The 22,225-nt window shown below is 66.0% G+C and overlaps 1 protein-coding gene across 1 annotated transcript; it reads left to right on the top strand.

The window, feature by feature from the left end:
• Positions 1-1,194: 1,194 nt before the first annotated feature.
• Positions 1,195-16,795, top strand: LOC138842670 (uncharacterized). Its single transcript, XM_070045406.1, has 9 exons — positions 1,195-1,216; positions 2,344-2,548; positions 2,877-2,945; positions 3,921-4,089; positions 5,115-5,202; positions 5,423-5,491; positions 9,088-9,241; positions 15,666-15,862; positions 16,392-16,795. The coding sequence occupies exons 1-9, from the start codon at positions 1,195-1,197 to the stop codon at positions 16,793-16,795; spliced, it is 1,377 nt and encodes a 458-aa protein (XP_069901507.1).
• Positions 16,796-22,225: the final 5,430 nt, after the last annotated feature.

Below are 22,225 nucleotides of genomic sequence, written 5' to 3'. Positions count from 1 at the left end.
TGGCCGAACCCAAATACTCTGGGCTTTCAGGACGTGAACCCCCTTCACGTAGGGCTGCTTTTTGCTTCCGGCTCTGGCCCTCAGCTGGGATCTGCTTTGGAAAAGACAAAAGGCAGAGGAAGGGGTGGGAGGAGGAGTGCGGACTGCGCGGAAACGAGGCGCCTCAGTGCCTCTGGGTCTGTTCTTTCTTCTCTCCCCCCCCACACCGCCGTTTACCACCCCCCTTCTTCCTGCATGAAATCCCACACCCTGTGGGTCTGTTTCCGGTCTCTGCTGGGGCCACTGGCCTGTCCTCCTGGACTCGGGCGAATGCTCCCACACTGCCTCTCCCTCCAGGCTTGTCTCGGCGGGTTCTGCCACCCACCCCCGCGCACCCCCCTACCCCCGCGCTGGCCTCGGGTCCGTCCTGGTGCCGCAAGCTCCTCCCGGAAGCGTCTCATGCAGCCCCAGCTCAGCACCCCGCCCTCCCCGCAGCACCCACTCCCAGGCCAGGGCATTCCCAAAGCCTCCCACCCTGGCAGACCCCTGCCCAAGGCCCCAGGGCCTAAGCTGGTCTCTGGGGACCCCTGAGGAAAACTCACTTTGCAAACAGGATAGGAACACAGAGGCTCGTTCCAGGTGGACCCCCCGCTGCCCGGCACCTCTGATGGGTCGCGGTCAAAGCCACGACCCCGAACACCACACATCCACTTCTCCTTGGCCATCACGCTCGAACACCCGAGGGGGTTGCCTCGGGGACACCCCCGCGTGTACCTGCCCTCATGAGCCTCCCTGAGCTGACACACTTGTGTCACACACCTGTGTGCATTCCAGGCCTGAGCGCCGTCAACCCAGAATCGGACCAGGACCATGGAACCCCAGACGAGCCCCTCAGAGGTGCTCTCTGTGTCCATCCACGGGACACTGGGGCCCAAGTGCCCTCCTGTGTATACCCACACCTGCCACCGAAGACCCCGGGGTGACCAGACGCGAGAAATAGGTTGATTCCCCAAGGGGTCTGGGGCAGCAGCCAGGGGTGAGAGCCCATCCCTCAGAGGGCAGGACAGGTGACTCAGACCCCTTCCATGGATGTGTGATGATGGGAGTGGGGGCCACGTACTCCCTGGGGTGCAGCCTCTCCCCTCCTGCGGGGGCTCTCTCCTCATGGGGTGCTAGACCCCCCGAGAGGCAGGACCCCCGCCTCTGACCGTGAGGATGGAGGGCAGCCAGAGTGAAGGTGGGCTGGGAGCTGCCCTCTCTCTGGCCCACCCCCCGCCACTCTCAGGAAATGAGGTGCAGTGTCCGGCGCCCACAAAGAGGACCTAGGTGCCCCTGGCTGTGGTCGCAGTGGCTTCTCCCTGACAAGGCAAAGCCCGGGGCCAGGCTCCGCCGGGGGGGCTGGGGGCGCAGCCACCCCACTCGGGGGAGGCTCTGGGAGTCTGTAGGGTGAGACCTGAGGGGGGGAGGCTCCCGGGGGGAGGCACAGCCATGTGGGGAAGGATGGGACAGGACAGAGTCCTGGGGTGACTCGTGTCATCTCGCAGACACAGGGACCCTCCTGGGCCGTTGGCGAGCTGGGAGGAGGGGTGGAGAATCCCCGGATGGACTTTTCCCCTGAAAGACCTGGAGCCCGGATGGAATCCAGCAGCTGAAAGTTGAACCGTGTCTCAAAGCCCCTTCCCAGTCACCTTGTGCAGCCAACGGCAGGAGCAGGGCTGTGGAGCCGGCTGCACTTTTAGATTTTGTGAGCGTTTTGCCCACAAGGTATAACATTGTCCTGAAGTCCACGCTGCCGGCCAGCCTTCCCGCTGACCCCAGTGCAGTTTTATCAGCAGCTCGCGGGTCCCCATGCCTCGCTGCGGCATTTCACGGGGGCGATAACAGTGCTCCCATGGTTCTGGAGCCGGTGGGGCCACACTGGGCCCCCAGCACAGACCAGCAGGCCTGTTCTCTGCAGCCCGGTTGCCCCTGACGATGTTACTTTGGCATCCAGCCCCGCCCTGCCCGGACAGGAGCCCTGCGGCACCAGGCTCCAGGGGCAGCCCCCATGGGCCAGTAAACAACCAGACCGAGTGGGTGGAGGGTCTTCCAGAGGCTCCTGCATCCCTGGGCCCTGGCCCAGCCCTGACCCAAGGCTGGGGGCACCGTGGATGCTGGCAGAAACAGGTGGGGCCGCAGAGGACGTAAGGAGCCGCGCTGGCTCGGGGTGTGAAGGCCCATGCGCCTGGGTCCCCGAGGTGTGGCGCGAGGCAGGGCCCTGCGCTGCCCCTCAGACTGCGCCTGGACCTCAGGGAGGGGGCAGCGTCCACTGCCAGCGAGGACTTGGGGCACCACCCAACCCACCTGCTCCTTCGGGCCGGGCAGGACACGGGCTCATCGCCAACATCAAAGCAGCCCCAGCTTCTCCCTCCAACTGCACCTTCCCCCCTGCCCCCCGAAGGCCTCCATGTCCAGAGCTGAGCGCCGGCACGTCCCCTCCCCCGGCCTGCCTCTTCCTGCGGCCCCCACCCGTGCAGTTCTCCCAAACAGCTCTCACCATGTCCACCCCCCAGCCCCCAGCCCCGCCTCCGTGGGCCAAGCGTCCCGCCCTGTCCGAAGGCGCCCTTCCCACACCCTCTCATCACTCGCTGCACCCACGGGGGTCTCTCCACTGGGCCCTCGGACCCCAGCGCCCCGCTCACCCCCCAGGCCTGGCCTCCCGGGCTGCAGCCCGCAGGGCACCCCACTGCCTGCCGCTCACTGCCCCTCAGGGTCATCTGTGCTACTCCCCACAGCGCGGCCGCGGCCTCAGGAGCACAGGACCCCGGCTGCCCCACGGGGGGACCCCACCCTCCCACGGCTTCTGTTGGGTTTGCCCCTGGTCCCCAGGCCCCGCCTGTGCCCGCCCCTCCCGGCAGCACCTCAGCTCCCACGGCTGACCGACTGTGGCTGCAGGAAACACGATCCGGCAGCCTCTTCCTCATGTGGTCAGGCCCAAGCCATCCCTCGGGGTGAACGCCATGCTCCTCCGAGGGAGCCCCACTGGGCCTGTTCAGGGGCCTCCTGGGGACCCCACTCTCCCACCCCATCGTCTTTAACCCCCCCACCTTAGAGGCCCTGCCAACTCCTGCCCCCTCTCGGCCTCCCTCCCGTCAGTCTCCTCCCTCCGGCTGCTCAGCCCGCACCCTCTCCAAGGTCACAGTGACCTTCCTCCCCCTCCTGGCCTGGCCCCAGCTTCCTCCCCTGGCCCCCGCTTGGTGCTGTCCTCAGATGCTGCCAGGCCCCTCCACCTCCCCCCACCTCCCCGCCGGGGCCATCTCTGCCTCCCCCCACCCCCCGTAACGTTGCTGGCCTGTTCTGGCCAGGGCTGTCCCTTCCCCAGCTCCTACGTCCCAGACCCGGGCCCACCAGCGATGCTCAAATCCGGCGCTACAGTTCCTGAGTGTCTCGGAGCAGGCCAGACCCAGACCTAGTATGGCCAGGCTCCTGTGCTCCATTCCCCTGGCCCCCCGGCCCCCCAGCCCCCATCTCCCTGTCCCCCCCACCCTGCCACCACCCATCCCCTCCAGACCCCTGGCCGTAGTTTTAAGCAGAGTCGCATCCACCAGGGAAGCAGGCTCGGTAGCCTTGGTCCTTGTCATCAGACCTCTCAGCATCTTTCTTAAAATATCAACTAACAGATTCTTTCCCAACTGCTGTCCGCACGTTTGGGGTCCCAGCTTTTGGTGCCCCTCCCCGTGTCCAGCGAGGGGTCTGGGCTCTCACGTCCAGGGGAGTAGACTCCTCACCAATTAGCTCTGACACCCGTGAATCTCATGGGAGCTGGTCCTCCAGCCACCAACACCTTGGGGTCAGCTGGCCGGCCTTGCAGGCCACACCTGGGTTCCAGGCCCATAGACCCGCTTCCTGCCCTGGCCCCAGCTGAACTGCCTCACCATCACCTCGCACTTACTTGCCCAAAGCTGGGACCTTGCTTCCCCCAGCCCTGCCCGCTCCCCCCTCTGTCGCCCCACCGGCCCCATCCACGCGGGGACCCCTCGCTCTCAGGGCACCCTGCAGACCCCACCGCGGCCCTCGCAGGCTCCTCTGCTGCCTGTGGGCGTCAGGGCCCAGACCATGAACAAGCGGCAGGTGGGTGGATGCCACGTCGCCTGCCGTCTGGCCCAAAGGGCAGGCGGCGGTCTCCTGCTGGAGCCTTCGACAGCATGGGGCAGGGGAGAGGGACCAAACTGAACTGTGGGCACGTGGGGTCCATTGATGGGGACGGGACGTGTCCAGACCACGAGTCCAGGAAACGGAGGCACCGTGGTGGTTCCCAGGCTGGAGGGCTACCTGGTGGGTTTTCCTTAGGGTTCTGGAACTAGATGCAGGTGGTGGCTGCACAGCACGGCGAACACACTAAATGCCACAGAACCGTCCACTCTAAAGTTGTTCATTTTATGTGAATTTCACCTCAATTAAAAAAACAAACTCCCTTGCGAAACACGCCCCCACCCAATCCCATCAGACTAGGGCCGCGGGGGCTGCATGGGTACCTCCCCACGACTCACCCCGCGGCGGCTGCCCCCCACCGTCTCTGTTTCAGGGACCCCCTGAATGAGCCCTGGGCTCAGAAGGCCACCTTTGCCCTGGAAACAGGGCAGCCAGTCTTCCCTCCCGTGCATCTCCCAAACAAACCCGCTCGGTGCCAGGGGTGCGGCCCCAGAGCACGATTAGACTCCAGTAAGTGGAAAAATAGGGCTGTAATTTTTCTTGAGCCCCATCCCCCGAGGCGGCCCCAGGCATCTCAGTGACACTTCCCTGCCTTTGGAGACCAATTACCCAGGCGGAGGGGATGAGCGGGCCCAGTGGCCTTGTTAACTCACTGCCCCCGTGGGCATTTGTGGGCAGAGGTGGCGTGGCTCCAGGACCCTCCCCTGGCTCAGGGCAGCTGCTCCCCAAAGGGCGCCCAGAAAGTTGAAGGTGGCCTTACCCCACTGCAGACGTGGCTCTCTGCCCTCCCTCCTCCCTGGAGGTCACTCCACCGACCTCATGCCCCTTCTACGCCAGCTGCCAGCACCCCCGCCCCCAGGGCCACACCTGACTCTGACTCAGGGCACAGGCTGAGGCTCTGTCCATCTAGTCTCTCCCCCTGCACTGTCCATTCTGCCCCTAAGAGGAGACCCCGTAGAATAGGGCCCTGCAGGGAGAACAGGGCAGAGACAGCCAAGGGGCCACCGGGGAACGGAAACGAGGGGTCCCCAGGTGGGACCCCAAAGAAGGGATGGAGGACGGGGGGCTGCACGACCCAGAATGATCCCCTTGCTGACCCTGCCTGACCCCTCCTTGACCTTCTTGCTGACCTCACTGACCTTCAACCCGACCCCCTCCTGATCTTCTTGCTGACCTCACTGACCTTCACCCCGACCCCCCTCCTGACCCTCTTGTTGACCTCACCTGACCTCCCCCTCCTTCCTCTGACCAGGATTTCCGAGCCCTCACTTCCCGCCGGCGCTGGAGACAGTGGGCTCGCAGGGCCTGCAGCCTGCTGGGGGTAGGGAGCTAACAGGGAGAGAGAAGGGGACCCTCCCAGAGGAAGGGCAGCGTGTCCACCGTCCAGGAAATCCCCCAGAAGGCTATGGCTGAGGTGGGACGAGGGTCGGGTAGAGCTAGACGGAGCGGGCAGTGGGGCCTGAGCTGCGAACGGTGGGCACTCGGGGCTCTGACTGCCGCTCGAGAGGGTGGGTCAGGGTGAGAGGGGAGAGTCTGCACTGCAGGCAGCCACGTGGGCTGAGCCAGGCAAGGATCAGAGGCTGGACGCCAAGGAGGCTGCCGACCCCTGCGGGCACAGCTGGGGAGCTCCTGGGCCAGCACCAGTCCAGACGGGGGTCCTGCTGGCCCGGGACCCCATTCAGAGCAGTGAGGGGACGAGGGAGAGGATGTCCCCTAGGAGCCCATCACCCTCCCTGCTGTCTGGGGGCTGGTGGGCAAGCTCCCCCGTCATCAGTCCACCCTGGTTGAGGAGCCCCCACCCTCTCCCCTGAATCTGGGAATCTTCATGCGAATTAGATGCTAATGGTGGCTGCAGCTGATGATTTGGGACGCAAATCAGAACCACCTGCACAAAGGCTGCTGCCCATCCTGCTGGCCTGGGTGTGGCCGCCCGGTCCCCGTGAGGGGTGGAGAGCAGAGCGGAGTGGGGCGGTGGGAGAAGGGGCAGGGTGCGCCCCTCTCAGGCTCCCCAGGAGGCAAAGTCGCCCCTGTGGGTGGTGGGGCCACTGGAATGTGGTCCCAGGAGGGGCAAGCGTCCCTCACGATCCAGGGCCCTTCCCGGGTGCCCACCCCATCCCTGCCCGCCTCAGAGGGGGACTCTCTCCTGCCCCTGCCTGCCCTGTGGGGCCAGAGCCGGGAAGGCCAGCCTGTGGGAGAGGCCGGAAGTCCAAGGCCACTTTTTTTTTTTTTTTTTTTAGCGGTACGCGGGCTTCTCACTGCTGTGGCCTCTCCTGTTGCGGAGCACAGGCTCTGGACGCGCAGACCCAGCGGCCATGGCTCACGGGCCCAGCCGCTCCGCGGCATGTGGGATCTTCTCGGACCGGGGCACGAACCATGTCCCCTGCATCGGCAGGCAGACTCCCAACCACTGAGCCACAAGGGAAGCCCCAAGGCCACTTTTAAGTAAAGCCAGCCCTAGTGGAAATTCGGCCTTGGACGCTTCGCTGTCGCTTCACCTCCTTGTGGGGAAACACCAAGACCGTCCCTGGCACCTGGCGCCAGTGGGGGAGGGGCGCAGAGACCCACCCTCCCATCCCCTCTGCTCCGGCCCGGAGCTGGGCCTGCGCAGCCTTGCGTGTCCCCTCCAAGTGGTGGGAACTCCGGCGTCACTCACTCACTCAGCCATCACCTGCCCACCCATGGGGGCAGCCGCGCCCAGGCGCCTGGTTAGCTGTGAATGAGGCCAGACCCACGTCCCACGGGGCACATAACTGACGAACGCCGTCTGGGTGCGGCTGCCGGGTGGGGTGCGGGCCGGGCTCCAGGCAGCAGGTGCCGAGGCTCACTGAGAGGTCACGTGGGGCAAAGACGCCCAGGGTGGGCGTGAGGGGCCACGGGGGGTGGGCGCTGGCGGGGGGCAGGGGCCGGTGTGTCTCGACTCCGCTGAGCCAGCGGCTTGCAAGGGCAGATGCAGGGGCAGCCGGGGCCGTGGCGCTGGCCCAGGAGAGACGGCAGCAGTCAGAGCGGACGGTGCTGGGGCCGGGGCGCCGTAAAGGCACAGCCAGCCCTCCCAGGGCTGGGGCGGCGAGTCCAGGAAGCTCAGTGTCTATCAGACACGGCAGAGGCAGAGGACGCGGGGTGGGGCGATGGGACCTCCTGGGCTCAGCGGCTGTGTTTTGGGGGGGTCCTTGTTCATCGGACAAAGACACAAGTGTCAGGGGTGAGGGGTGTCCGGCTAGCAACTCTCTCTCGAATGTCCTAGAAGAAAGAAACGGTATTTGCTGTGGGCTGTGCCCCCCGAATCCTGTGTCGAAGCCCTGACCCCCAGCGTGATGTTGTCTGCAGGTGGGGCCTTGGGGAGGTGATCAGCGTGAGGGGGGCGCATGAGGGGATCGGTGCCCTGATAACAAGAGGAAGACAGAGACCCCCCTCCCTGCTCACACACCAAGGCAAGGCCAGGAGGACCGCAAGAAGGCGGCCGTCTGCAGGCCAGGAAGGGCCCTCACCAGAGACCGGATCTGCCGGCACCCGGACCTTGGGCCTCCCAGCCCCGGTTCTGTGAGGAACAGTGTCTGTCTACACTGCCCGGGCTGTGGCCACTGGCTACAGTCACCCAAGCTGACTGATTTGTATTGTACTTGCCACTTTTCTGTAAGTTTGGAGTTATTTCTAAATAAAAAGGGTAAAAATGCCAGAAAGGAAAGACTGAACAAAGCAAGACCCCGAACAGTGCTGGGCCCTCCCCGGGGCTCAGCAGGCCTGGGCCCGGTGGGGTGGGGAGGTGGGGTGGCGGGGAGCTGCAGGGAGCTCTGAGGTCACCGTCGCCCAGGTAAGGCGTCAGGACCCTTGGCAGGAAGCAGGGAGTGAGAGGCCACCACTGACACCATCCAGGAATTAAGACCGCGTGGCCGCGAAGACGCAACGTTCAGTCTGGGCTAAAGGCATCCAGAGACCCGGGGGCGGGCGTGACCCGAGGGCCCCAGAAGCCGAATGGGGTGGGGGAGGGAGGCCCAGGCAGGAGAGGGCCTTGGCGGCGGGGGGGCCGGGCTGCCATGTTGGGGGTCAGGCTGCGGGTGGCCAGGGAGTCTGGGGCTCCGTGTGAAAGGATAAAGACGTTGGTTTGGGGGCTGCAGTGGCCCCTAGGCTGTGAGAAGGGCACCTGGCACTCCCCCACCTGGAACAAGGACGAGGCCTGGGGCCTGGTCTGAGATCCCGAAGGAGGCCAACGATGCCTGACGGCTGGCGATGGAGCTGGGGCTGCAGGGGCAACCCCCCACCCCCGCTGCTCCAGGCCCTGCTGAATGGTGGAGAAACAGGGGCCTCGGTGGATCTGTCGAGTGGGAGGGCTGTGGCCCTTCTCCAGAGGGCTCCTGCAGGGCCGGCAGAGGGACATCGGCGGAGGCCTGGGGCTCCCCAGCCAGGCCACCCCTGGGTCTGAGACCCCTGTTGCACCCGGCAGATGGGGGTCGCTTTCAGTGGCAGCCCCTGGGGAGGGGCTGAGCGGAAAGGGCCACCCCTCCTTTCTTGAGTGCTGGGCTTGGGACTGACACCCATGGAAGTGGGCTCTCTGGGAGACAGTGACGTTCGGAATCTCTGGCTTTGGCCGAGGGTGGGGCAGCTGGGGCTGAGCTTCCGGTCTCCTGAGGCAAGGGCGTGACCTCAGGCTGGCCACACCCGATGGGCAGCGAATGCAGGTGCCCAGGTCATTCCAGCCCCAGCGCCAAGGGCCCCACTGCCCCCAGGCTCTTTGTTTCTTCCTGGGGTCTGCTGAGTCACTGGGCCTGCCGCCGCTCTGAGGGCTGGACCCCAGGCCAGGGTGGGCCAAGCGTGGGCCCCGCAGGCCAGGAGAGGGCAGGCGGCTGCCTGCCAGGGTCCTGGCATCAGCTTGAAGCCACTCAGTGCTGGCAGGGCAGACTCGAGCCGTGCCTGTCCCCCCAGGGCCCTGCGCGGCCGTCACCACCCTGCGCAGTCAGGGCCAGAGGAGCCGGAAGGAGGCGTCACTGAGGGCCCAGCAGCCCCTCAGCCTGGCTCTGCTTGGGGCCCTCAGTGCCCGGGGCCTGCTGGACACAGCCTTGCCAATGAGAGGCCTCTGGTAGAGGCGGATCTCCCACCTGGCCAGCCAAGCCAGCAGGCAGTTAGAAACAGGGGCCAAGCAGAGAGGAGGCTGGGAAGGGCTGGACGTCACGAGGCTGGGGTCAGCTGGTCTTACCAGCCGCGGGGTCGGGCCCCACCCCGCCAGGGCCCCGCCCCAGCCTCTCTGGCCTGGGGGCTCCTAGGGGTCCTGAGCTGTGGGGCTATGGGGGAGGTGGGTAGGACGCCCCTTGCCACCCCGCCAGCGGGTCCAGACAAGGCCCCAGCTCTGTGGTCAGCTCTCCCAGGACAAAAGGGCCACCCGCAGGCCCTCAGACCCTGGGCCAGGCTTTGCTCGGAGCCTCTGGGCGAGGGGTGCGTGGGAGCCCGTAGGCAGCTGTCCGCATCAGGCCTCGTCTCCAGAGTCCCCTCTGGACCTCCCAGAGGTCAGAGGTGAGAGGAGGCATGCAGGGACCAGGCGGCTGCAGGGGCAGCACTGCCCGTGGAGTTTGCCTGAGTCATTTCCCTCTGTGCCGAGGTTGCCCTGCCAGAGCCCACCCTGCAGCTCTGCTTCTGGCCGGAGCCCCTCAAATGGATGCCTGTGAACCCCTGTGGCCCAGGAGCATTGGCATGCGGCTCTTACTAAGTGCCCACGGCCCTGAGGTCCCTGCACATCCTTGGACGGGCCCTTGGTTTGGTGTGCAGGTGCCCTGGTCCAGATCCTCATAGCTCACGGTGTGTTGGAGGATGGGGCCTGTGGCACCTGGGGTGGGTCCCGGCCCGTCTGCTCCACCGGAATCTGTAGGCAACACCTGTGCGCTCAGCCTGACACCTGGGGCCCCCGGCTGAAGGGCCTCCCGGCTCCCCAAATCTGTCCCCTCCAGGGCCTGCTCCCAGGGCTGGCCCTCCTGCCTGGCCAGCTTTATTTCCAATAGTTTCAGATGTGCAGAGCCATTGCAAATTCCCGTAGGCCTACAGCCAGCTTTCCCCACTGTCAGTGTCACAGTGATCCCACGTAGGCACGTTTCCACGAGCTCGAGCCCCACCTCACTCGGGATTCCTCAGTTTCCCCTCGTGTCCTCGTCATCCTGGACCCCACATGACATTCAGTCGTCACGTGTCCTCGGGCTCCTCTGGCAGCGACAGGCCTCGGATGCCTTTGGTTTCTGTGACCTTCGCCGTGTGCAGGAGTGCTGGCCAGGTGTGGGTCGACTGCCCCTCTTGTCTGATGTTTGTCTCATGTTTTTCTCACACTTCGACTGGGGTCAGGGCCTTGGGGAGGAGCCGCGGAGGCGCCGCCCTTCTCATCACATCACGTCGGGGCACCTGCTCTCACATCACCAGGTGACGTGGCCTCGCTCACCCGGCTGAGGTTTCTCCACCAGAGGAACGTTTTTATTGCCTTATATTTTAATTTCAAATATTTCTGAACTCCACAGTTCTGGGTCCTCCCTAGCTGTAGACCCCAACAGGGTATACCTGCTCCCTCCATCCCCACAGCACCAGAACCCCACCCACTGGCTCCCAGGGTGCCTTGGTCTCAGGTGGCCGAGTCGGACAGAGGCTCTACGAGCAGAGTGGCCAGCTGCTGACAAGCTGGTCAGGGAGGTCCAAGGGGCTGACCACTGGATTGGGCCCCTAGCGGCCTCTGGGGGCCTCAATACGTCTAAGAATAATGGACGCAGGGCTTTGGACTTCTGGCCCAGCGTTTTCTGGACACGGTGACCAGGTGTGTCCCTCAGGGAGACAGGCCTTGAGACGACACAGATGCTTCCAGGTCTCAGGAACAGGGGGTCAAGGTCAAGGCCGAATCCGGGTGCGGGAGCATGCCACAGCATTGGCACGGCCTGCAGGTGTTGCCACCAGGCCCTGCCTGAGCGCTGGGGTCTGAGAGCGTGGCCCAGGGCGGGAAGGCGGGGACGAGGCGGCCAGGACACGTCCAGGAGGGCCAGAGAGAAGTCCCAGCACTGGGCTAACCCTAACCCCGCCCGTGGGCACCACCAGGCCCCCAGGGCAGCTCGGTGCAGCTGAGGAGGGACCTGCAGTGAGAGTGGGCCGAGCTTCCTGGCTTGAACCCTCTCGCCCTGAGCTGGGGGCGGCCAACCCTTGGGCCAGGTGGGAGGAGCTGAGGCCAGAAGGGGTGGAGAGATCAAAAGGCCGGCGAAAGAGGGTCCCCTCTCTGTGCAGCAGTTAATTATGGCAGGGCCCAACCTCCTGCACCAGGCCCAGGCTGTGCTCAACTGTCAGCACAGTGGGAGGGAGCGGCCTGGGCAAGGAGACACCTGGCCCCGCAGATCAGGGGCAGGAAGCGACCGGAGAGCAGGTCTAGGGGTGCAGGCGCTGCAGCCCCACCCCCACCCTGGAACACAGCGGCCCCTGCACGGCCTTCCTGCCAAGGTGGGAGGGGGTCTCTGCTGCATCAGACAGCTCAGTGTGGGCAGGGGTGGCAACGGGTGCCCCTGAAGAGAGAGAGCGGGTGCCCCACGGGGAGAGCCCTTTTCCTGGGCAGAACCTCCAAGTCCGAACCCCAAACACCAGGGTCCTGCCCTACTGGACCTGTGACTAGACCATTCTCCCAGTTTCCTGACACGAAGCTGCCTGTCATCTAGGGCAGTGTCAACTGCAGTGGCCAAAGGCAAAATTAGCCACGGCCCCTCCCCAGTCCAGGGCAACACGCTTGACTCGGTGGAGGGCCAAGGACGGGTGAGCGACAGAGCTTGTCCCCCGCCATGGGGGGTGCTGACCCCAGGGACAGCCGCCCAAGCAGGCCCATGTGGGGCTAACAGGCAGCCCCAGCGTCTAGCCACACCTGCCCCGGGTGTTTGCTCTGCTTGCAAGGAGGTGGGCCTGAGGAGCCTGCAGAAAACTCGGCCTGTGCAGAGGAGACATGGCCTGTCCCAACTGGAAGTGCAGGGACCGGTGAGGCGACTCGGAGCTTGTGTCCCCGAGGAGCCCGGAGCTGGCTGAGAGCTAAGTCCAAGGCTGGGGCGGGATGTGGGGGGGCAGGGGGCGCTCCAGGGCCCTCCCCCTGCCCCAGCACTGTCCCAGCAGGAAGGCCATCCCTTGGCACCAAAGCCTGGCTTCCAGGCCGAGGCTGAGCGCTGCGGGGTGTGGAGAGCCTGCGCCCAGAAGGCCACCATGCCGGAAGTAGCCGGGAGCCACAGAACAATGGCCCTTTGTCTCGCCTGCCCCGCCCAGGGAGGCCTCAGCCCCAGGCAGGGCTGAGGGGCTGGGGGTTAGCTCACCACGAGCTCTACCACCAGCCTGACTGTGTCTCCAAGTGTGTGGGGGGGGCTTTTGGCACCCCTCCCTGTTCGGGCCTCCCTGTCCCTGGAGAGCCTGTCTCGCTGGCCCCGCACCCTCCTGCTGCCATGACAACATCTGCACCCAGCAGGTGGGCTGGGCTGGAACATTTGTCTGGTGGCCACCGGTTTCTCTAGTGATCCTGGCACCCGCTGGGCTGGGATGACATGGGTCTGCTGTGCTGTGGGGACAGCCCCACGCTGACCCTTCAGGGCTTGAGGGCCTGCCTCTCCCCAGCCAGTAGGACCAGCACACCTCTCCCCTTGGAGGAGGCCAGAGGCCCCGCCCCGCTGACCCCCTTGACCACATCTATCCTTGCAGGGTCAGGGTGCTGCCTCAGAGGGACCAGGGCCTCTGCACAGGGCAGGAGCCAGGTCCTGCTGCAGCCACAGCTGCTCCGCTAGGAGTGACCCCCCCAGCTCAGGGCCTCGAGGTGGCCATCATCAGAGCTCAGAGGCGCCAGAGCGTCCTTGTACCCAGCCTGGGCTGGCAGGGGCTGCCTGCAACGACTATAGGGGCAAAGGGAAGATCTCAACTGACCATTTGTTGGAAACCAAGGGGTGGGACGCATGCAAACCCTGCCAAGGCCCCCTCGGTCATCCCTCCGGCACAGGGCCCAGCCTTGCTCTGGCTCATTTTTCTTGTACTCGAGACTTAGGCAGAACAGGCAAGGAGAGTGCTGAGTGGTCACTGCAAGGGCAGGGGTGGGCGGTCAGCCAGACCAGAATCGTCCTCTTCAAAGTGATGCACCAGAGGAGACCGTCAAAATGGCTTTCGCGGGCTTCCCTGGTGGCGCAGTGGTTGAGGGTCCGCCTGCCGATGCAGGGGACACGGGTTCGTGCCCCAGTCCGGGAGGATCCCACAGGCCGCGGAGCAGCTGGGCCCGTGAGCCATGGCTGCTGAGCCTGCGCGTCCGGAGCCTGTGCTCCGCAACGGGAGAGGCCACAACAGTGAGAGGCCCGCGTACCGCAAAAAAAAAAAAAAAAAAAATGGCTTTTGCTTCCTGGGGGCACTCGCTCCCAGGCCACGCTGCACATGGGCAAAGCTCAGATGCTTCCTGAACTTTCTGACCCTGGGCTAAGAGCAGGCAGCTTTGGTCAGCTGGGGTGGCCTCCCGCTGGGACCTCAAGTTTCCCGAAATAATTGTCTATGACAGGGGGGTCTTCCTTGCCCCAGGGCGGCTGCCTGGTAGAGCAGCCTTGAGAAAACTCCCACAGAAAACCGTGTGGTCTTTTAACTCTGAGTGAGACAGACACAGACTGTGCCCTGGTGTCTCTGAGTCTGCGTGGAGCATCTGAACTGGTGGGAAAGTGTCCCCACCCGGTGACAACAGGATCAGAGCCACAGGCAGCCCACGCCGGCCAAAAACTCAGAGGAGGTTTACTTCTGCCTCAGGCCAGGCGATCAGTCAGTCGGCCCCTCGGCCGCCCCCCTTCCAGGGGCGGGGCTCCTCCCGCATCCGTCCCCCTTTCTGGCAGAGCTGAGCAGGGCCCCTTTGGTCCCCACCGCGTCCCGGCCCTTGGGGCTCAGTGGCCACTGGCCACGGCTCCCTCTGGTGGCCCCTCGTCCTTCTGGGAGCTTCTGAAGTCTGGCAACACTGCGCCCATCAGCCCCAGCCTGACATCTCTGGGCTAAGCCCCGTGGTTCAGATGCGTGCCCCTGCTCCCGCCGGCCCAGGCAGCGCGAGGGGGGCAGAGTGTGAGCCTGAGGAGGGGGTCAGCGCCAGCAGCCCCTCTTCCACTCCCAGCCAATGGCAATGCCTCAGGCTCCCTGCAATGTGGCCCCCACCGGAGGCCTGTGCCCTGCCCCACCCCCACACAAATGCGGACACCTGAGTGGGCATCGGGGTGGGTGGGCGTCCTAACAACCCCAAGGAGGGGCTGGGGGCTGGAGCGTTGGGTTAGGGTTAGAGGTCACCGATGCTCCCAGGACTGGCTGCCAGATGCCCTGTCCCTCTCCAGGGGCTCGCGGCGGATTTCTGGTTCCCCCACCGTGACCACAGTGATCCAGGCCCACGGAGGCTCCTGGGGGCCGTACCCTCCTCTGGGTCCCCCGTGTGGTGGGCACGGCACCCCCTGCAGTTGTGCGGTTGCACCCCCTGGAGATTTCTGCAGCGGTGACTCAGCCGTCTGGCCTCGTCCATCCTTGGAGGACAGCCTCTGGGTCACAGAGCCCAGCTCCCAGGGTGGAGTAAGGCCAAGTGCCGGGAGCCCAGGGACAGCCCTTGACGCTGTGAGTTTCCAGCACAGCCGCCGGGATCGTTACGGAAAGTAGTTGGGCCTTTGGGATCTCTCTGCTGCTCGGGCTAATTACTGGGATCACAGTTGTTTCATTACAGGCCCTTTTGTCAGGGGCAGGGAACAAGCATGAAATCCTCAGGACTGGGGCCCTGTCCCTCCCACCCTGTGGCCACGGGCCCCCAGGCCCTTCCAAACCCCATCACAAAACCTTGCATCCCTAGTCCAGGAATTCCAAAATGGGGGTCCCAGGGGCTGCCAAGGCCTCGGTCGCCAGGCAGGCCCCCAACCCTGCAGCAGGGCCGCCTTCCCAGCAGCCTGGCTCCCGCAGCGCGTGGGTCAGTGTGGCGCACGGCCTGATTTGGGGGCCACCTGCCCATAGGGGCGGGGCTGGGGGCCTCGAGCTGAGGGGTCAGGTCCAGCCTCTGCCCTTTGTCAACGGGAGGCCGCAGCCCCAAGGGGCAGGGGCGTCGCTGGGGCCACCGGGCGGAAAGCAGGGGTGCAGGGCGTGACCCCCTTCCACTCCCTCCCTGGTCCAGCGAGGCCGTGCCCAGCACCTGGACAGGAGCTGCTGCCGGCTGTGCTGGCCAGTGGCTCACACGCTCCACTGCAGCCCCTGCAGACGCTCCCTGCCCTGGTTTTTGTTCAACCTGGCCCGGCGGGCGGGCGGGCGAGGCGGGGTAGGAATGTGTGCAGGCCCGGCGCCCGCCCTGCCGCCGCGTCACTAGCTGCCTCCCTCCCGGCCTATGGGAGCCCGGGGGACACACCTGTCGGCCGCCAGGAGTGGAGATTGGTCGGGCCCAGAGCAGACACCTGCGTGGGGAGGGGGCGGCCCTACATGTAAGGCGAGCCGGGGCCTCGCTGCCTCTTCCCTGCCCTGCCCCGCACCACCTCCATTGTTCCCAGTCGCTCGCAGAACTTTCCCCAAAGGCCCGGCGAGCCGTCCACTGCACACGCGTGGACCTCGGGTTCCTTTGTGCGGAGCCTCCGAAGAGGGCGGCGGGCCGCGGGTCTCCCCAGGCAGCAGGCGTCCCACCTTGGCTGTGGGCAGGTCGGGCCGAAGCCAGACCTGGGCGCCCAGGCCACGGACCAGGGGCTGACAGGTACTCGGGGCGACCAGCACCCAGGCTTCCCTGGCGTCCGCGCAGAGGCCCGGTGGGTCCCAGGTGCAGGGACGGGGCTGGGCTCGGGCCGAAGGCAGGGGTGGGAGCGGCCTCCCACCCTCGTCCTCCAGGCCCAGATCCTGTCGGGGCAGGTCAGTGCGGGAGGTGGAGGTGGGGGAGCCTGAGGGCGCCACCCTGGGCCGAGGGCCTCCCCCGGCACCAGCACTGTGGGCCCCTGCGCCGCCCACCCAGGGAGGATGAGGGCGAGCGACGGTGGCAGTGGCCCATCGGGCCGCAGCGTCCGGCGGGGCCAGGGCTCGGGGAAGGGGGGCCCTTCCTCTGCGCGAACGTGGGCCCCGGGGCCGGGTGCGCCGGGGATGCAGGGCGTGGAGCCGCCCCGCGGCCCAGGGCGGTCAGGGTGCACAGGCCACGTCTGCAGCGCCAGCACCGGCCGGTGGGGGTCTTCCCGCCCGGCCAGAGGGCAGACTGGGCTTGCCAGCTGCGGGTTCCCGCCTTCCGCCCGCCACAGGACGTTCTGGAAAGCCCTCTCCCGGGTCGGCCACTGAAGTCCCGGTGCTGAGGCGTCTCTTCGCCCGCAGCCGGCTGCTGGGAAGGCCTGAGACGCGGGGGCTCTGGCCGTGGGTCTCCGTGCGTCTGCTCCCGGGCAGGGCTCGGTTTCGCCAGTGGCCACGCTGGTGCCGGCCGGAGCGCGGGCCGGAGCCGGTCTGGCCCGGATTCGCGCTCTTCCTCACCTGCCCCCGTCTGAGGAGGTGCAGGCTGGCCCCCGCCCACGACTCGGCGACCGGGGTCAGGTCCAAAGTCTGTTCTAAAGATCCTCCACCTAAGCTCGAAATAGCAGCCTCTGCAGCAGCCACGCGAGCACCGTCCCGGAAGGGCGGCCGCGCTGCCCCGGCCGAGCACACCCAGCCCTGAGCGAGGTGGCGCGCGAGCTGCTCTCCCAGCCCAGTCGTTGGCTTTCTTCCGCAGTTTTGAAGCTTAGGAGATGATAACCTCGATGTGACAGAAGGCTAGCTCTCTCTGAGGCATAATATAGGGTTCATTGTTCCTGATGAACGAAGCTTCTAGGGCAGAAGGACAGGCTGTTTTAATTAATCCACTGGGAGCATTTTAGGCCTTTTTAGGCTGAGCATCTAGAAAATAGGTCGGTTTGGTTTTTACTTTTGTCTAGTAACTCAGATGAAATGCTTCAAAGTTAGAGCCATTGGCAGCACGCTGAATTAGGCAAAAGGAGTTCTGCATTTCTGAAAATACAAAGCGCCATAAAATATGGACGCAGCCCACTGTGCCTTTGCAGACGCGTTGGTCATCTGCAAATACCTTCTTTGCAAAATCTGTCTGGTGAACTTAGGAGACGGCAAAACAGCCCGTGGAAGCCGCCAGCCTCCTGAGGAGCCTGCTCTGGCCTCCGGCGTGGGGAGGGCGCCCCGAAGGGCCGAGGCGGGGAATGGCGGCCTGGCCTCAGACGCGCCCCAGCGTCGCCTGCTCCGCGCACAGGGGTTGGGTTTCTGTGCTTTGTTCTCTGTGCGGCCTCACCATTGATTAAGGCCCGTCGGGCAGGTTAACCAGCCTGTTGGTTTTTCATGCTGGGATCGTGTTCCCCACCCCACCCTGTCCTGTGCAGGTGGGTCCTGCTGGGCCGGGCAGGCTGGGCACCCTCCAGGTGGGCTGTTTGCTCTCCAGACAGGAGATGCTCTGATTTCTCGATGTCCCCACCCGAGCCTGGTGGGAATGGTGATGGTTAACCAGACCCCGCACCCAGGGGCCACACGCTGGCTTCACTCCTGCCAACAACTGGCTAAGAAAGCACCGTTGGGGGCACTCAGAAACAGGCTACATTTATTTTCACTTTTCATCTCAGCCAGTGAGACTCGCCAGCCTGCCCCAAGCCACACGGCCGCCCAGGCCCTTGACCCACATGTGAGCTGTGCTGGGGCCCGGCTGGGCCTTGGTCTTTCCTTGTGTATGTACAGGTTCTGGGTTCAGGAGGAGAGTGGGATTCTGTCCTGGGGCTTAAGAGGGAACACTCCGCTGCCCACCAGCCCCAGGTCTCTGCCTCCTAGGGGAGAACATAACAGCCGATACGCTGGCGGGCAGCGGACAGCGGGACTGGCCTGTCCACCTGGCTTGCAGCTGGGCTGGCCGGGGCCTGTGGGGTCTCCCGGGCCCTCGGGGCTCCCCAAGTAGGGCTGGCACGGTGGGCTGGCTACAAGGAGGGATGCTGGGCCCCTGTCCCAACCCTGTAGCCTGGCAGCCAGGAGTGGAGCTGAAACTGAACTCAGCTCTGAAAGTGAAGTCTAAATTGTTTCACTTAGCTCAGAAAAAAGCGAATTGACTTTACGGGTCTGAAGGATGGACACTGAAAGGCAAGGTTGAGCCAGGAGGGGCCAGAGGGGCAAAGGCCTGGATCCCGACCATGGGCACCACTCTCGGAGCCTGGACGTGGTCACCTGGAGGGTCCGGGCGCCTATGAAGCCCACTCCCCATGCGTGTCCCCCAAGGCCAGGCCTAAGTCAGGTCAGGCCCTGTGAGAAATGTCGCCTGTTCCCGAGCATGAAGCCAGAGAACCGGCTGGACCTGGCTGAGGCCCGGGGCTGGGTGGACGCAGTCTTTGTGGTGGTCGGTCTGGCAGCCTCGGGTCGGGGGGATCAGCACAGGGCCCAGGCCCCGTCCCTGCAGCCTCTGCGTGTGGAAGGTGCCAGAAACCTTGAGAAGCTGCCCTGGCCAGCTCTCCAGGCCTGCGCGCCGCCTGCACGGGGACAGTCCCCCAGGGCAGGGGGCCGGGGGCCTGGCAGCTCCCTGCAGGGGCCCCCGGTGTGGACCCTGAGAAGGGCAGGGCCCCACCTGTCCTGGGGTGACTGCGCGATTGGCTTGGCCGCCGCAGGCACCTGGGGGTTGTTGCCCTGTATTCTGCCTTTGGGGGCTGCTGTCCCACCTGCTCTGGGGCCGGACCCCAGACCAGTGGGCACACAAGCCACAGTGACCGCCAGGTGCAGTCTGGCCCGGGCTACCCCTCTTGCACCCCTCCTGCAGGCCCAGCACCTCCTCGCCCGCCCCTGGACCTCACAGCCAGCAGCAGTCAGGACCCCAGGGCCACACAACAGTGGGGCGCTGGGGACAGGCTGCTCGGTGAGAGGTGGGGGCCCTGGGCCCTGGGAACACCATCCTGCTTGCTGGTCCCAAAGCTCGTCCACGCTTCTGCCAAGGGCGGGAGGGTGGGCACTGGAGACCGTGCTGGGGCTGCACTCGAGAGACAGAGCCTCATACACACTCGTGCTCACCCAGGACCCCGGGGCTGGGCCTGTCCCTGCATCGGCTCAGCGGGAGGGTCCCGCTCTGCTCCCGCCCCTAGGCCCTGGGCTCCTGTGGGCAAGACACCCTGCCCCCCACAGGCGCCCACCCCATGCCCGGAGCTGGTGGCCCCACTGGGCCGGCCAGGGCTGGCTGGGCAGGGGGTCACCCTGTGGTCCTGGCCTCCGGAGGCTTCTAGGCGCTGCAGCCCCGCCTCCCCCCGGACTGACCCCACACACATGGCGCCTGCCTGGCACTGTGGCCTCAGGGCACACACTTGCTCCAGCCCCGGCCATTCCGGGCCCCTCCCCACCTCAGTGCTCTAAGACGCCGTGGCTCCACCCCAGGCTGCTGGGCGCCCCTCCATCGAGTCCCCTCTTCACCCCAGACGGGCGGCCCCCAGACCCCATTCGGGGCGGCCATCGCCATCTTACTGGGCAGCATTGGACGGTGCCTGGTCTCTAATACTGCCTGGTAATGATGGCGGTGGGGCCCTGCTCGCAGCGACGGGGCCGCCCTCCCCAGCCTGGCCCCGGGCCCCGGCCTCTCCCCACGCAGGCCCCACGCCAGCCACAGCCCCTGACACCCACAGTCAGCTCACCCACCCTGTCCTGTCCCAGTGGCTGCCGGGGGGGGGCTCTAGGGCAGAAAGTTGGCTTCGGGCAGGCCCCGTCCCCAGGCCCGGACGTGTCTGCGCCGCTTCTCAGCCTCCAGAATCAAAGGCTTCCTGCAGCTGCACCGAGTGCCCCGCCCCCAGTGATCCGGGATTAGGATGCTCGGGTTCCGGGCCCTGCCCATGGCGCCCAAGCAGGTGCTGCCACCACCCCTGGCAGGTGTGGGCCGAGTGGAGCGGCGACGAAGGCCTGGGCCCGGGTGGGTGGGCCGCTTCACAGGCCAGCAACACCTCCGGCCTCGGTCCCGGGTCCGCGGCCCCAGGTGCCCTTGGCTCTGGGAAAACAGGGAGCAGCACGCAGGCCTCCCTGCCTGCACCTGGGCCCTACCTGCGGGCTGTGGGGCGCCCACGTCCGTCCCGCGTCCTCGGGCCGAGGCACACCTGGGCCTCTGTGGACATCTTACCGGACAGTGCTGGATTTCTCGGCTCGACTCTAACACTGTCTGGTAACGATGTTCAAAGGTGACCCACCACCTGCCGGGAAGTGGCCCGAGGACACGCGGTCCTGAGCTCCTGGACTCCAGAGCTGGGCCGAGCCCCGGGCCAGCTGGGGGACGGGCAGACGGCCTGTCTCAGCTCTGCAGCCCGGCCCAACCAGGGAGGCCTCTGCCGACCGCTGCGGGGCCGGTTCTGCCACATCGGGGCCCTCGGTGCTCCCCAAGGGACTCGGGAGGCTAGGGCCTGAGAAGGGCCGCCAGCCTGCAGGCAGGCTCCTGTGCATCCGCCGTGGCTGGGCCTGGGTTCTCCCCACGGAGTGGCCGGCGGCCTGTCAGCAGCCACACAGAGAAACGCGCCTCTGGCTGGAACAGGGCTGGCAGCAGGCAGCCCCCACTTTCCCTTCCCGGGCCCTCCCGTCCACCACACAGGGTCAGATGTCCACTACGGCTGTCCAGGGCACCCCAGCTCACCGCTGGAAGGCGGCCTGCCCTTAGAGGTCCCAGTCAGCTGGGGCCGTGGGCGGTCATCCCTCTTACTCCTTCGGTCCACTGGGGACGTGGGGGGGACAAGGGTGTGTCCGGGTGCCTGGAGCAGTGGACGTTCTGTGCTGCTCTCCCCGCCCCCAGCCCCCGCAGTGTCGTAGGCGAGACTGGGAACATTGTCCCAAACCATCAAGGCCGGGATGGTCTTTTGTTTTATCTTTTTGATCTGAAGCCAGGACACCAGCCCCCAGACCTGCTGGCATAGGCACAGGGGTGACCCTTCTGCCCTGGGCCAGTGGCTCTCCCACAGGAGGAGGCTCTGCCCCTGGCCCGGCTGTTACTCATTAACCGGCCGAGGGCCGTTCCGAAAGCTGCGAGGGCGCCGCAGCCACCTTGACCCGGGACCGAGAGCAGGGACGCCAGGCTGCTCCCCAGCTGCGCCCACAAACACGTGTTTGGGCTGCTGCCCAGACGGGGTCTGCAGGAAAGCCCTCCTTGGAGCAGCCCTGGGCCAGGCCACCAGGGCTCTGGGGCCGCTCCACGGACTAGGAAGCTCTGGGGGTCCTGCCGCTGAGCCCTCCCACTTCCTCACGGTGCGGCGGGACAGGTGGTAGGGGAAGCCCCAGGCGGCTCTGGGGGTCCTGCCGCTGAGCCCTCCCACTTCCTCACGGTGCGGCGGGACAGGTGGTAGGGGAAGCCCCAGGCGGCTCTGGGGGTCCTGCCGCTGAACCCTCCTACTTCCTCACGGTGCGGCGGGACAGGTGGTAGGGGAAGCCCCAGGCGGCTCTGGGGGTCCTGCCGCTGAGCCCTCCCACTTCCTCACGGTGCGGCGGGACAGGTGGTAGGGGAAGCCCCAGGCGGCTCTGGGGGTCCTGCCGCTGAGCCCTCCCACTTCCTCACGGTGCGGCGGGACAGGTGGTAGGGGAAGCCCCAGGCCCTCCCAGAAGGGCCGCCGATGAGCCTGCCTGCACCAAAGCCTGCCGATGGGTGTCTTACCAGACACGGTTAGATCTGCTCCTTCTGTCTAATACTGTCTGGTAATGCCGTCCATCCACGGCCTGATCGCCACCGGAGGAGGGGCTGCTCACCGGATGCCTGGTGGAGGGGAGGCCGGGGTCCGTGGGTCCCAGCAGTGGGCCTGAGCCGGCTGTACACTCCTGCCCAGGCGCAAGCCCTCGTGTGCCCCCAGGGCACAGGCCACGCCTGACCACCCACAGCCCCCGTGTCCCTGACTGGGGGAGCCCTGTGACGCCCCACAGGGGATTTCTGTCGCAGACACAACAGACCGTTGGTGTTATAGTGGGGGGGCTCCACGGGCGGTGGGCCCCACGCTGAAGGCTGGCGAGCAGTTGGTGCAGCCCCCGTGCTGCTGGCACTGCCACTGGGCCGCAGGCAGCCGCATCCCTGGAGCCCCCAGGAGCCTCTCCAGGAAGGTACCTTCATCCCTTGCCACCCCACACC

The sequence above is a fragment of the Globicephala melas genome, chromosome 1, assembly GCF_963455315.2.
Source record: "Globicephala melas chromosome 1, mGloMel1.2, whole genome shotgun sequence".
NCBI classification, from domain to species: Eukaryota; Metazoa; Chordata; class Mammalia; order Artiodactyla; family Delphinidae; genus Globicephala; species Globicephala melas.
The sequence above is the reverse complement of the archived record's forward strand: the minus strand, read 5'-3'. Positions and strand labels throughout refer to the sequence as shown.

What these genes read in the sequence shown, in the direction of transcription:
- LOC138842670 (XM_070045406.1), top strand. Translation starts at nt 1,195, where the DNA reads ATGGAGGGCAGCCAGAGTGAAG. An exon ending in GGAGGGCAGCCAGAGTGAAG is followed by an intron (nt 1,217 to 2,343) that starts GTGGGCTGGGAG and finishes CGGGCCGGGCAG; the next exon opens with GACACGGGCTCATCGCCAAC. An exon ending in CACGGACCAGGGGCTGACAG is followed by an intron (nt 15,863 to 16,391) that starts GTACTCGGGGCG and finishes CGCCCGCCACAG; the next exon opens with GACGTTCTGGAAAGCCCTCT.